A 16,007-nucleotide genomic window follows, 5' to 3' on the forward strand; every position below is an offset into this window, starting at 1 on the left:
AGGAGCCTTCTACATCCATCAAAGTTTTACCTGCACATCCACCAATGTCATTTATTGCATCCATTGCTCCTGATGCGATCTCCTCTACATTGGGGAGACTGGACGCCTCCTCGCAGAGCGCTTTAGGGAACATCTCCGGGACACCCGCACCAATCAATCCCACAGCCCTGTCACCCAACATTTCAACTCCCCCTCCCACTCTGCCGAGGACATGCAGGTCCTGGGCCTCCTCCACCATCAGTCCCTCACCACTCGATGCCTGGAGGAAGAATGCCTCATCTTCCGCCTCAGAACACTTCAACACCAGGGCATCAATGTGGACTTCACCGGTTTCCTCATTTCCCCTCCCCCCACCTTACCCCAGCTCCAACCTTCCAGCTCAACACTGTCCCCATGACCTGTCCTACCTGCCTATCTTCCTTTCCACCTCTCCATTCCACCCCCCTCTCTGACATATCACCTTCATCCCCACCCCCATTCACCTATTGTACTCAATGCTACTTTTTCCCCACCGCCAACCCCTCTCATTTATCTCTCCACCCTGCAGGCTCCCTGCCTCTATTCCCGATGAAGGACTTTTGCCCGCAACATCGATTTTCCTGCTCCTCAGATGCTACCTGACCTGCTGTGCTTTTCCAGCACCACTCTAATCCAGCAAAATTCACAGTTCACCTTGGTGAAACCTGTGCGGGGGAGCTCACAGCAGGAGACCAGCTAGGTGGCTATTTTTTAAGTGTAACCCTACTTTTTTTTATACATCTACAACAGTGAATAGAGCAGGTTCTTTTTTGATTATTTGTTTTTAATCAAGATCTGAATTAAAAATATAAAAGCATAGGTAGTAAGTTAGCGTGGAGCAGTGATTTTAGAGCAGTAAGACTATGCTATTTTCTGTATCAGTGGATTGTTAAGGTGCACAGATGGCCTTTAGTAGAGTGATGTGCTCTTCCTGTCAGATGTGGGAGATTAGGGAAAGTTTCCCATGTCACCGATGATGATGTCTGCGGGAAGTGTTTTTAGTTGCAAATCCTATTGGATCACATGGATTGGTTGGTGCAGCAGTTAGAAGCAATGAGGAAAGGGAGATAGTGAGGAAAGAGATCAATCCATGATGGTACGGTTGGGAAAAGGGACAAGTTAAACAGTCAGGGCAGGCAGGAACAAAGGTAGAGGTAAGACTGCTAAATAAAACCACATTTATTTCAATGCAAGGGGCCTCACAGGTAAGGTAGATGAACTCAGGGCATGGTTGGGAACATGGGACCGGGATATAAGAGCAATTACAGAGACATGGCTCAGATGGACAGGACTAGCAGCTTAATGTTCCAGGGTTTAGATGCTATCGGAAAGATGGAAAGGGGAGGGAGAGAGGAGGGAAAGTGGCATTTTTGATTAGGGATAACATTATGGCAGTACTTGTGGAGGGTACTTTTGGGAATTACATCCAGGGAAGTTAATTTGGGTAGAATTGAGAAATAAGAAATGGATGATCACCTCTTGCCCCACCCCCCCACCACCAGCAAATTGTTGGCAGGAAATTGAGAAACAAATCTGTTAGAAGGATGTCAGTTATCTATAAAAATAATAGGAAGGGATTTTATTTTTCAAACATAGACTGAGACTGACATAGTGTTAAGGGCTTGGATGGAGAGGAATTGTTAAGTGAAGACAAGAAAATTTTCTGATTTAGTATGTAGATGTATCTGCTAGAGAAGGAGCAGACTTGATCTGCTCTTGGGAATAAGACACAACAGGTAACTGAGGTGTTAGTGGGGGAGCATGTGGGACCAGTGACCATAATCCCACTAGTTTTAAAATAGTGATAGAAGAGGATAGACTGAATCTAAAAGTTAAAGTTCTAAATTTGAGTTCAGTCAATTTTGATGGTATTAGGCAAGAACTTTCAAAAAGTGGTTGGTCGAAGATGTTTGCAGATAAAAGAAGGGATGGAAAATGGAATGCCTTCTAAAATGAGATAATGAGAGACCAGAGGTAGTATTTTTCTGTTAGGGTGAAGGGCAAGGCTAGTAGGGGTAGGGAATGCTTGGTGACTAGAGAAATTAAGGCTTTGGTCAACAATAAGAAGGAGGCATACGTCAGGTACAGAGAGCAGAGACTGAGTGAGTCTTTACAAGAGTATATAAGTAGTAGAAGTATACTTAAGAAGGAAATCAGAAGGGCAAAAAGGGGACATGTGATAGATTCAGCAAATAGGGCTAAGAAGAATCCAACAGAATTCTACAAAAATATTTAGATCAACGGGTAATTAAGCAGAGAATAGGGCCTCTTAAAGATCAGCTAGTTTGGAAATGTAGGAGATGGGGGAGATTCTAAAAGGGTATATTATATCAGTGTTTACAGTGGAGAAGGATATGGAAGATAGAGAATATGGTGAAGTAAATCGCGACATCTTGACAAATGTCCATATCACCAGAGGTGGTGCTGCTGGATCTCTTAAAATGCATAAATGTGGATAAATCCCTGGGACCTGATCAGGTATATCCTGGAACTCTGTGGGAAGCTAGGGAAGTGATTGCTAGGCCCCTTGCTGAGATATCATGGATAGCCGCAGGTGAGGTGCCAGAAGACTGGAAGTTGGCTAACATGGTGCCTCGATGTAAGATCAGTGATAAGGAAAAGCCATGGAACTACCAACCAGTGAGCCTAACATCAGTGGTGGCCACGTTCTTGCAAGAAATCCTGAGGGACAGGATTTAAATGTATTTGGAAAGGCTTGGACTGATTAAAGATAGTCAACATGGTTTTGTTTGTGGGAAATCATGTCTTGCTAATTTGATTGAGTTTTTTGAAGAAGCAAAGAGGATCGATGAGGGCAATGTTGTGGACTTAATCTGAGTGGACTTCAGTAAGGCATTCGACAAGGTTCCTCATGGGAGACTGGTTAGCAAGGTTAGATGACATGGAATACAGGGGGAACGAGCCATTTGGATAGGGAACTGACTCAAAGTTGGAAGACAGAAGATGGTGGTTGTTTTTCAGACTAGAGACTTTTGACAGTGGTTTGCCACAAAGGTCAGTGCTGGATCCACTGCTTTTTGTCATTTACATAAATGACTTAGATGTGAATATCAGATGTATGGTTACTAAGTTTGCAGATGACACCGAAATTGAAAGTGTAGTGGACAGCAAAGAAGGTTACCTCAGAGTATATTCCATCTTGATCAGATGGACCAATGGGCTGAGGAGTGGAAGATGGACTTTAATTTAGATAAATGTGAGAAGCTGCATTTTGGAAAGGCAAATCAGGGCAGGACTTATACACTTAATGGTAAGGTCCTGAGGAGTGTCGCTGAACTAAGAGACCTTGGAGTGCAGGTTCATAGCTCTTTGAAAGTGGAGTCTCAGGTAGATAGGATAGTGAAGGTGGTATTTGATATACTTGCCTTTTTGTTCAGTCCATGAAATATTGGGAGGTCATTTGCAGCTGTCAAGGACATTGGTTAGGCCTCTTTTGAAATACCACATTCAATTCTGGTCTCACTGCTACAGGAAGGATGTTGTGAAACTTGAAACGGTCCAGAAAAAGATTTAAAAATATGTCACCAGGGCTGAAGAGCTTGTGCTATAGCAAGAGGCTGAATAGGCTGGAGCTGTTTTCCCTGGAACATCAGAGTCTGAGGTGTGATCTTGTAGACGGCATAGGTTTAGGGTGAGAGAGCAAAAGATTTAAAGGGGACCCAACGGGCAGCTTTTTCCACGTAAAGGGTGGTGTGTGTATGGAACTATCTGCCAGAGGTGGTGGTAGAAACAGGTGCAATTACAACATTTAAAAGGCATCTGGATAGTTATACGAATAGGAAGGGGTTTCCCTGTACCAGAATCATCATTTACCTCACACTACCACAACAGCCTATATCAACCCATCTCCCCTCCCTTCATGTCACGACCCACATAATTTTTATGCTGAATGAACATTGTCTCTAACTATACACCCCCACCCCTACCCCTTTACACCACAACCATTGTTCTCTCCTTGTAAATACAATAGTGGTGGTCATTATCAGTAACCCCTTCCCATAGTCTAGCATGCTCAGTGAATCTGTAATTTTCCCCCATCACCACCCTTGTTCCCATCTTTACACATGGCCTTTGTCCTACAATTGTCACTTGTACCCTCCTCAATGATCAATAAATGGACCCCATGGAAGGTATTCACCCTAAGACTCTGGCCTGACTTCGGTGAACAGCCCCTACACATGACTGACTAAATCCACCAGTGTGCAGCTCCCTGACTGATAATATGCTTGTGTGAATGCCTCAGGAATGATTGCTGTCCACCCTCTGTACTGTAGTGGGACATATCCCTGACTGTATCTAGCCCACATGGAGAAATGACTGTGGTCAAGCCCTGGTCTGTGTGCAGGCTATGCCCATTATTGATGGTATCGGGGCCCCTGATAAGACTGAGTACTAGCCCCCACATACTTTCCAATGTGGCTGTTTGGTTGAACTAGTTGGCCTGTTTGACCACTGCTCCAAAATTGTGGTGTTGATTTTTAAACTGAATGAGAACGATTAACTTTGTTGACAGGTGTCAGTTAGTGGGATCAACATTTACTGAATTTGCTCATGTGACCTCTTGTTGCTGCATGAGTGCCATGGCCTCCCATCATTCCTTGCAAGATGCCTCACAAAAAAATGCAAGATATTCAAATTTTAGTCAGACTACATTTGTGTAGTTTTGGCAAATTGCATGTACTATTCCAATTCAGCTCCCTAAGATTACTTACTCACTAAACTAGGCCACAGTGGAATACAAGCCAGTTAGAAAATGCCAATCTATCCACAACAGCAACAAAAATATCAGGTTGTTTTATTTATAAATTATCAGAATGTGAGTATCTCTGGCTAGGCCAGCATTTATTGCCCATCCCTAATAACCCAGAGGACAGTTAAGTGTCACTCACATTGCTATTGGTCTGGAGTCACATGTAGGCCAGACCAGGGAAGGATTGCAGTTTCCTTCCCTAAAGAAAATTAGTGAACCTGATGGGTTTTTCTGACAATCGGAAGTGGTTTCATGGACATTGTTAGATTTTTAATTCCAGATTTTTTTTTATTGGCAGAATTCAAACCTGGGTGTTTGGAGTAACAGTCCAGTGATGCTACCACTTAGCCATCACCTTGAGCATAGAAGCAGCAACAGCAGGACAGCCCCAAGTTATTGTCACAGATATTCCTCCACCTTTTTAATCTTTCTCCACAACCATCTGCAAAACATGTATGCTCCATTTTCTTCAAATGTTACTTGAAAATAGCCATCAGTTGGGAGACGCAAAAGATGCACACTTTTCCCAACCTTCAGCACTTCAGTGATTTTGAAATGGTTTGATTTTTGCATTCTCAAAGTGTTCCTGTACTTGGCACTGTTGCAAGTAATGATGTAGGGCTAAGAAATCGATGCAAAGAAAATTATTTATAATTGAGGGATTCTGATGGCTAAATCTTAAATTGGTCTAAACAATGTAGGAGTGCATGGTACCAGTTTGGTGTATCACATTCCCCTTTGGAAAGCCCCAGTAAAGCCATGTACTGTGTACCAAAATAGTTTTTGTTGTTTCTTTATTCAGGGGACTACAGTAGCTGAATTATAATAAGCCTGATCAACTCAGAAGGTCATGGCAATTGTTCTGATGTATCACATGCCACAGCAGAAAGTTCTAATAGGGCTGCATGAAAACATGCCTTACACATACACAAGTCGCCCATTTATAGTAGGTGTACACGCTGTGTGTTTGCCTTGAGGGCAGCTGGCGTATGCTGAGGTGTTAGATGGATGTCTTGGTGTGCCATACAACAAGATGTTCTTCTCCCAGCCCTCCTCCAACAGATCTCTATTGACAAGCAGCCAATATGTCTGTGCAAAAGAGCACATCAATATGGCATTGAATTTACTTCACTCAGCTACTTGCCTCATCCATTTACCTCCTCTCCTGTGATTTCCCTCCCTACATCTCCGACATTTCCTATTCACCATCAAGCTCCATTTATTGTCACATTTCTGAGTATTTAGTAGGTGCCTTCTTAGTATTAAAAAAAAGACTTTTGGAAGTGGAATAGTCAATTCTGTTGTACCTTCATAATTGGAATATCCTCCTGCCCTGGTTTGAATTCTGCTCGATTACAGAGTGCAATAATCCTGGCCAGAACTGCCCATGTTTGTGATGTTTGGTCAAAGTGCTGAGCTGTGAATGGATACAATAATTGCACATCAGTGATTCTTTCTAGTTTTGTATTTGCCCAAGACATTCTGCCAAAGAACAAAATAAATACCAAACTAGATTTTAACTGGAAATATGTCCCTGGTGCACATCCAACACATTCACACAACACTCAAAAACGAAGTTGCTTATGGGAGAGGCAACTTCAACAAAGAAAAACAGCTGCTCAAATGTCTGAGTTCAGCCATGTTAAGCTTTTTCACTTATAACCAGCCTTCATTTACACTATAATTTTCATGACATTAGGATATCCTAAAATCATTCATAATGCGCAAATCAAGATTTTGATGGAGTAGTCTCCACTTGCCTGAAATGAGTACAACTCCAACACTTGAATTTGATCATCATCCAGGACACAGCAACCCAATTGATTGTCATCCCATCCACCACATACAATGTTCATTCCTTCTGCCACCAATAGACCACAGTAAGAGTATGTATCATCACGATCTAGGGAAACTCACCAAAATTTCTACAACCATATCTTCCAAATTTGAAATATCTACTGCCCATAAAGACAGGAGTAGCAATGGAATGGGAAAGCTACCACCTCTAATTCCTCTCCAAATAAGATTCGTAACATCCTAACCTGGAAAGATATCACCTTTCCTTCTGAGAATGGGTCAAAATCCTTGAATGTGCTATCAAACCACATTGTGGATTTACCCACTCAGCACTGACACTAATGATTCAAGCAGACTACTCCTTAGCAAGAGCCAGTGGGATTGGATAATAAATGGTGGCCTTACCAGAGATCTCCACATCCAATAAATAAACAGGAAGGTGCTTCACAGCCAATTTGAAGAGTTGTAATGTTAGCAACCAAATTGGACACAGTATCTTTCCCCAGATTGTGACATGATAAAAATCAATATTCTTAAAGAGATTGTTTGATCATGAGTAAATATTGACCATAACACCAGGTTGACTATTTTTCTTTATAATATTATATCATCAAATGTTTTGTATCTAATAAAGAGAACAGACCAGACAATGTTTTAATGTCTCACCTGATTTGGACTCATTCAGCACTCCCTCAGTATTCCATGAGAGTATCAGCCTAGATACTTAGGCTCAAGTCTCTAAAGTCAGATTTAAACCCAGAAACATCTGTCTCACAGACAAGAATGTCACTAACTCAGCCATACTAACGTAATGGAGTTGATACTTCCACACAAATATACATGATTCCATTCTACATATGTAGAGATAAAATATAAAACTTAAGGGATGACCAACAAAAAACATTTCTGAGCACCTCGAAGATGCTCTAAATGCCATTACTCTATGATTTAGCTGCTTCACCTGTTCTCAAGCTTCTTGCCTGATCTTTCACCTTGGATGAGCCAAATTTCAATCAATAATCTGGAATACTAAAGCCACTGTCTTTGGCCCATCATAAACATCGTTCTGATTTGACTGATGCCAGCACTATCCATGGTCACTGTCTCAGGTTATATTTTATCAGTTATTCTGACCAGAGGTGGACTTGCAATCCTATATGCTCTCCATGATGGCCTAAATCCAACATTTTAATGTCACCATCTCCATCTCATTCAATTCCATCTATTGCTGAAATCCTCATCCATGTCATTGTTAACTCCAAACTTGAGTGTTGCAACTCTTCTAGTTAGCCTCCCATCTACCATTTATAAACTCAAGCTCATCCAAAATTCATCCATATTCCAATTCACACTAAGTCCCACTCATCCATGATTAATTACATATTACATTCCTGAAGAAGGGCTCATGTCTGAAACGTCGATTCTCCTGCTCCTTGGATGCTGCCTGACCTGCTGCGCTTTTCCAGCAACACATTTTCAGCTCTGATCTCCAGCATCTGCAGTCCTCATTTTCTCCTAATTACATATTGTGTCATAGTACAACCAACAGCTAAATTTTAAAATCTTCATCTTAATTCTAAGATATATCTATACAATCTTAATGAACTCTGTGTTTCTTTAACTCTTCGCTTCTCATGCAAGGTCATGTTTTACAACAATACATCCTATTGTTGGTGACCAAGCCTTCAGCCATCTAGTACAGTCTAAGTACCAATCTAATCCTGAAATTGCCTTCACACAAAATCTTCACTTCCCTCATCTCCTCCATGACACTGATTAAAAGCCAAACACTTAACTACCTACCTTAGTGTCTCCTTCCTGGGTCCAATGCAAAATTCTGTCAGCTTACAATTATGACAAAGCTGCTCCCTTGACAAGATTATGCTGTCCATGTCATTTTTTTTCCAAATAAGTCGTAAATGACACAGACTCTGAAAGGTCTGGGGTTGAAGGGTTTTCGGGCCAATTTGATGATAGCTAAGAGATAATGCCTGAGGCAGAAGGCTTTCGAGTCTTAAAAAAAACCACTTTTACAATGAAGGGGGAGTGGCCAGTTCTCCCAGATCACCTTTTCTCTGGTTTGATTTGATTTTTAGCAATGTGGAAAAAGCTGCTGGAGCCAAAAAGGCAGGTCCAGGCTAGTCCTCGCTCTCTTACGTCTGTCCTGTAAGAAGCTGTATCTGATTTTAACTTTTGTCCAAGAGTGTTTATGGGGATTATTGCAAGTATTCGAAATGGCATCATTAAGTTGGAATGATCTGTTGGATTTTCCAAGAGGTTAAGTTATTTGGTATTCTGTAGTTTGTGTTTAATTCAGTAATCATGTAAATAAATTGTGTTTTGTTTAAAACTAAGTGGTTTGACCAGCGGCATCTCTCTTTGAATATCCACTTTACACCTGCTTAGAACTACTAGGGTCTGGGCTACCTTCTTGAAATGTTTTGAGAGGTCTTTCCTGCGCCATAATACAATATTGTGATTCTGTGTTTGCTCTACTCTAAAATACCTTACTGGGTTCAAGCCGCACACAAGTATGTATACTTGTCATAACTCTGTTGTATTATATAATAAAAAGAGGTTAGCAAAGAAATAAAAAGCACACTGACTTCTAGGAATGCATTTATTGCTTTTAAAGATATGCAAAAGCCTGGAAAATGCCAATGGTTTAACAATAAATAGGTTCAATTTGCGATTTCATATCAGTAATTTCAGGAGTATAGAGTAGTGGATATTTAATCTTGTCTTATACACACTGACAAATTACAGTGTGAAGTTGTTGGCTGATCAACACTACAGGTGCTGAACTCATGAGTTTGTCAAGTCAGACTGATTAATGCTGGCATCATTGGTGCTTAAATATAACTTGCACTATTTTGGAAGGTACAGAATTCATGCGTGAGCCTAACTGTCATTTCACACCACATTGCAGCAGAGGCAGCAAACTGCTTGGTTGCACTGATAGCTGGAGTGCTATAAATTTGAGCTACGATTCTAAGGATTTTCATCACAAGAGATATTGGAGTCAATGTCCCACTTGCATTGCAATGGATTGAGAATGGCCAGCAAATGTTGGAAAAGATACGTTGTGATATAAAAAAAATCACTTATAATTATTGAGATTGCAGTAAATGTATGGTTAATTTTAGTGATAGTGCTAAAGTGATGTGCATTAAAACCCTTGTATGTGTTACTTAGCTGGCGGATTGCCTAATTAAGGTGTGAGCTAAAAACCACAGAGCGCGAGTGTAGAATGGAATTATAACATGACTGCATTACTCAATACAGCTAGCACTCAAAGTTAAACCCTCTTGATTTTTTGAACTTATTTACAATTCAAACAATTATCCATGTTAAAAGTAGCAAGCACAGAAAGCAAAATTACTGTTTCAAGTTATCTTTGAGCAATTGACAAAAAATTGCTGAAAAAAATGATAAAGCTAAAATACGTGAACCATCTCTGAGCTAAGAAGTCAATCAGAAAATAATCAGTAAAATTAGGACAACAGGAATACAGATTTAATCACAGTCTTCCATTACCTGACTGTTCTTCACTAGTATCTGCTGTATGGTTTTGATTATCAAACCAAAGATGTGCTACAGTCATGCGATTCTGTGTAAGTGTCCCTGTTTTATCGGAGCAGATAACAGATGTGGATCCCAGAGTTTCAACAGCCTCCAGATTCTTTACCAAGCAGTTCTTTTTGGCCATTCTTTTGGCTGTCAGTGTGAGGCTAACCTGCAAAAGAAAAGTGGACTTATGTTTGTTAGCCGAGGTCATATTAGCATGTGATAAAGATCTAAAACCATGTCATCAAACAATTCTAAATAACAACAATGCAAGCAACTAAATAGCAATGATACTAGATTTTTGGGAAGAAAATGATCAGATTTGTGAAAAAAATAACCCATAATTTACACTTGGAGATATTTGTTGTGTTAATGTAAAATTTCTCATTCACCACTTTTGAGAGAATTAAGATTTTGAGACAAACACATCAAATTCCACAGTTATATATAAAAGCCCGGCAGTTGAACCTGTCACTCGAGGGCCATTCAAGCCATAGCTTCAAGAGAGACTGTTATGACCCTGGCAGATTTTAGTACTGGACAAGTCAGGTCCCAGAGTGAAATCTGGCTTGTTAGACCCTAAACTTTTTTTTCCAAAAAAAAACGGTGGCAGTCAATTCCTGAACACATTCGCAATGTACTTTTAACACAAGTAAAAAATATTAATTAAAACAAAGAGGAAAGAACTATGCCCTATTGTATACTCAACAAAAAGCTTGAAAAGTCATCATTGATAACACCAGAAAGAAAAATCAACTTCTTACTATTCCTTTTATCCCAGTTATATCTTTACAAATGCCAAATCTTAATGAAGACCCTTCACTATCTGCATAATAATGTTGTTCATTCAGGTTTGTTCTGTTGTAACCAGTTTCTTTTCAGTGCATTTTGGTATATTTACTGGCAGTACTTCCTCAGCTGATTTCACTCCCTGAAACACCTAAACCAAACTGCTAATTAAACTCACTATTACTTGTAACTTTGGGGAAACTTGAGTTCCCTTAATGACTGCAGGAAACAGAGTTTGAGTCATAGGGATGTACAGTACAGAAACAGATCCTTCAGTCCAACTCTTCTATGTAGACCAGATATCCTATATTAATCTAGTTCCAGCATTTGACCCATATCTCTATAAACCTTTCTTAATCATCCACCCATCCAGTTGCCAGTTAAATGTTGTAATTGTACCAGTATCCACCACTTCCTCTGACAGCTCATTCCAGACACACATCACTCTCTGCGTGAAGAAGTTGCCCTTTAGATCCCTTTTAAATCTTTCCCCTCTCACCTTAAACCTATACCCTTTAGTTTTGGTCTCCCCCACCCTGGGGAAAAAAGCCCTGACTATTCACCCTATCTATGCCCGTCATGATTTTATAAACCTCTTTAAGGCCACCCTTCAGCCTCCGACACTCCAGGGAAAATAGCCCCAGCCTATTTAGGCTCTCCCTATAGCTCAAACCCTCCAACCCTGGCAACATCCTTGTAAATCTTTCTGAGCCCTTTCAAATTTCACAATATCCTATCTATAGCAGAGAGGATAGAATTGAATACATTATTCCAAAAGTGGCCCAACCAACCTCCCAACTCCTACACTCAATGCACTGACCAATAAAGGCAAGTATACTAAATGCCTTCTTCACTATCCTGTCTACCTGGGACTTGCCTTTCATGGAACTATGAACCTGCACTCCAAGGTCTCTTTGTTCAACAATACTCTCCAGGACCTTACCAGTAAGCGTATAAGTTCTATCCTCATTTGCCTTTCCAAAAGGTAGCACCTCACATTAGATCTAAATTAACCTCCATCTGCCATTCCTCGGTTCGTTGGCCAATCTCATTGTGCTCTGATGTAACCTTCTTCGCTGTCCACTACACCACCAATTTTGATATCATGTGCAAATTTACTATCTTTCCCTCCTATGTTCATATCCAAACTATTTATATAAATGACAAAAAGTAGTGGACCCAGCACCAATCCTTTTGGCATACCATTGGTCACAGACCTCCAGTCTGAAAAGTAACCCTCCATCACCACCCTATGTCTTCTTCCTTTGGGTCTTTTATGGATCCAAATGGCTAGTTCTCCCTGTATTCCACATCATCTAACCTTGTTAACCAGTCTATCATGAGGAACCTTGCTGAACACCTTAGTAAGTCAAAATAGATTGCATTCACTGCTCTGTCTTCAATCCTCTTTGTTACTCTTTCAAAAAACTCAAACCGAGTTCGTGAGATGCAATTTCCCATGCAGAAAGCCATGTTTACTATCCCTAATCAGTCCTTGCCATTCCAAGTACATGTGAATCCTGTCCCTCAGAATCCCCTCCAACAACCTGCCCACCACCAATATCAGGCTCAATGGCCTACAGATGCCTGGCTTTTCTTTACCATCTTTCTTAAATAGTGGCACCATGTTAGCCAACCTCCAGTCTTTCAGCACCTCACCTGTGACTATTGATGATACAAGTATCTCAGCAAGGGGCCCAGCAATCATTTACCTAGCTTCCCACAGAGTTCAGGTACCTGATCAGGTCCCAGGGATTTAATCTCTGGCACACACCACACTGACTCACTTACTGAATTGTTCTGTCACTGTGTCACTGTCACTAGGCAACAGCAATTTTTCCTATCCCTTTTCTTTAGATGCACTGAAGTGTTAAGCGCCATCTCCACTCCAAATCAAGTTGTAAAACCTCTTAAAACATATGCAAGCAAACCAAGCCCCCAGTTTCCAAGCTCACAAAACACCTCTACAAAATTGAGCAAAACCATGTTGTCTCTCGTTAGCACAAAAAAAATACAAAATATAATTAAAGTTACATTAATATATTGTCCTTAACAAGATCAGGAACAAGACCTGGTGTGGTGTTGTGAACTTACAGTGAGGGTGGCCAGGAGGCCTTCAGGCACATTAGCAACAATGATGCCAATCAAGAAGATGATGGAATCCAGTAGTTTGTATCCCAGACTCATGGCAAGGATGAAAAACACCACTCCTACAGTTACAGCCATTCCCGTAACAATACAGACAAAGTGTTCAATTTCAATCGCGATAGGCGTCTTCAAATTATGTACTTCTGATGCAAGAGATGCAATTGCTCCAATCATAGTTTGATCGCCGGTGCTGATCACCATGCCAGTTGCTGTACCTTTGAAAATAATAATTTCAGAATGAGAAACAGACACATTTGTGGCAAGACATTTTTGATTGCGATTTGGCCCCCATCTTAACGCCCCCCCCCCCCCTCCATGACATCTGACAGAGGGTCAGGGTGAGACGTTAGTATGTTCTAGCTCCCTCCCACCTTTAAAAATAGAAGCCCAAAAATTGCAGCCTGAAAGATGTGCCCAAAAAGGTTGGGTTCCAATCTAATACTGAAGTACATGGCCTAGTGACACTTATCAACATGATAGACAATGAGGCTCTGTGGGTCTGGCACTCAAATCTGTGAAGCACCACAGAATGTTTTATTACATTAAAGGCCCACCCGACCAATATTTATTTCATCTGTAAGCAAGCTATCAATCATACACTGACATTTATGTCTTAACCCAAGAGTTTCTCTCAAATAGGTTTGTTGGGAAATGTTGAATTATTTGGTAATAAGAAGCTGGCTAAAACCCAAGATTACCTCCTCATTCTTTGCAAATCTTCTCATTTTCAGTAAATCACATGAAAACTTCCTTCACATCATAAAGATAATTATAAGAAGCAAGACTTATAAAGCTTGCATTAACAGAATTTATTCTCAGGCAAGAAAGTACTTACTTTTAAAATATTTGAAACCTAAACCTACCAAAATATTTGAGTACAACACTCACATTTTCCATTTAAACCAGGAACTTGTTACAAATAAAACATAAATACTTCGTCATGCAGAATAAATTATATATTGCATGCATATTTACAACATATAACCATAAAACAATTCTGTACTCTTTTAGTACTTTGATTTGTCTCAGCTATGAGATGCCCTTTCTATGACTAGCCAACTAACGTTCAAGTGGATAAGCTGACACAAGAAGATAGTTATCATCATTTGGACAAAGTCACCTCGAAATCAGTAGAATCACGTCAGAGTGTGATTAATAAAGTAATAAGGAAGAGGAGAATTAGTAGGTCATTTTGCTTTTTTAGCCTGTTCTGCCATTGAATAGGATCTGAAATATAGCCTTAACTTCTCTTGAGTGCAATTGTCCATCAAAAAACCTGTCTAACTCAGTAACAAATATGTTCAATGGTCCAGACTCCAGTACTTTTCCTGGTGGAAGAGGAATCTAAAGTCTAACAATCTTATGAAAGATAAATAAAAATCCTGTTCATCTCCATCATTAATGAGCGAACTCTCATTTTCAAAACAGTGTCCCCTAGTTCTAGGTTTCCCCACAATAAAATATCCTCCCGGTATCTAGTCAATGAAGCCCTCTATCAGAATCTTAAATGCTTCAATAAAATCACCTCTCATTCTTAACCCCATTGTGTATAGGTCCAACCTGTTCATTCTTCCCCCAGATTACAAATGGTTCATTGCAGAAATCAGCCTACAGAACATTCTCTGAACTGCTTCCAATTCAACTATAATCTTCTTTAAGTATGCAGTATTCAGGATTTGGTTATACTAATTTTTTTGTACATCACAGAAGACACACTTCCATAAAACTATGGACATCCTGAGGAGCATACTCCTGCCACTGCCTATCCATTATCTACAAGACATATATCAAGAATGCAATGGAACACTATCTAAATGCTCAGATTGGGTGCAGCTCAAACATTCACAAAGTTTGACACCATCAGGACAAAGCAGCCCTCTTGATTAGCACCCCATCCACAACATTCACTCCATTCACCATTAACTCTCAATGGCAGTAGTGCATTCCCATCTACAAGATCAATGTAACAACCCAGTCAGTCTTCTTGGACAACATTTTCTCCATGCACAACCTCTGCCACCCAGAAGGGCAAGGGCAGCAGATGCATAGAAGCACCACGGTCTACATCGCCCCCTCAAAAATGTACTCATTCCTGATTTGGAACTATATCACCACTCCTTCACTGTTGCCGTGTCAGAATCCTGGAATTCCATCTGAACAATATTGTGGGCATCCTTAGACCCCAAGGATTGCAACAATTCAAGACAACCACATTCTCCAGAGTTATTATGGTTGGGTAATAAATACTGGCCTAACCAGCAAAGTCTACATCCTTAAATGAATGAAACAAACAGTAAAGGCCAATATTCCATTTGCCCTTTGAATTAATTGCTGTATGTGCAAACTAATATTTTGAGAAGCAAGTACATGGATATCAGGATTCCACAGTATTGCAGCATTTTGCTATCTCTATCAATTTTAATAATATTCTGTCTTTAATTCTCCTTGCCAATTTTGACAAGTTCCCATTTTCCTATATGATACCCAGTCTACCATTTTCCCCTGTTCACAATCTATAACCCTTTGCAGGCTCTCTCTCCCAACTCTCTGCCCTGCATATCATCAGTGAATTTGCTGATATTTTCCATCCCTTCACCCAAGTTATTCATTTAGATCTTTACTTGTTAAAGTCTGTTAGGGCTGCCCATGACTGAGTAGCACAAAATGGCCAACAGGTGCCCGTGGCTAGTGGCTTACCATAGTCAGAGGGCTTGGGAAAAATATTTGCTTAACGTAGACTTCACAAGTAAAACAACAGTAGCTCGGTAGACTCAAGGTTACTGGATTGGGATAGAATGTGCAGATGCAGTTGCGTAGCATAAGATATAGAGAACATGTCACACTAATTAATTGTTTCTCTTGATTACTTACTCCATCTGTTACATGATTAAGAGTAGGTTTTAGTTAGGATTCTTCA

At 40.4% G+C, this 16,007-nt stretch overlaps 1 protein-coding gene across 1 annotated transcript in view; it reads right to left on the reverse strand.

Moving 5' to 3' along the window:
• The window catches only part of LOC140494127 (potassium-transporting ATPase alpha chain 2-like), a 64,290-nt gene that overhangs the window by 23,668 nt on the left and 24,615 nt on the right, over window positions 1–16,007 (reverse strand). Inside the window, exons 7-9 of the mRNA XM_072593147.1 lie at window positions 13,037–13,305; window positions 10,124–10,322; window positions 6,097–6,206 (exon numbers count right to left, since the gene is read on the reverse strand). Coding sequence (XP_072449248.1) covers window positions 6,097–6,206; window positions 10,124–10,322; window positions 13,037–13,305 — 578 coding nt within the window. The remainder of the gene's footprint in view (window positions 1–6,096; window positions 6,207–10,123; window positions 10,323–13,036; window positions 13,306–16,007) is intronic.

Source organism: Chiloscyllium punctatum, chromosome 23, assembly GCF_047496795.1.
Source record: "Chiloscyllium punctatum isolate Juve2018m chromosome 23, sChiPun1.3, whole genome shotgun sequence".
Classification (NCBI taxonomy): Eukaryota; Metazoa; Chordata; class Chondrichthyes; order Orectolobiformes; family Hemiscylliidae; genus Chiloscyllium; species Chiloscyllium punctatum.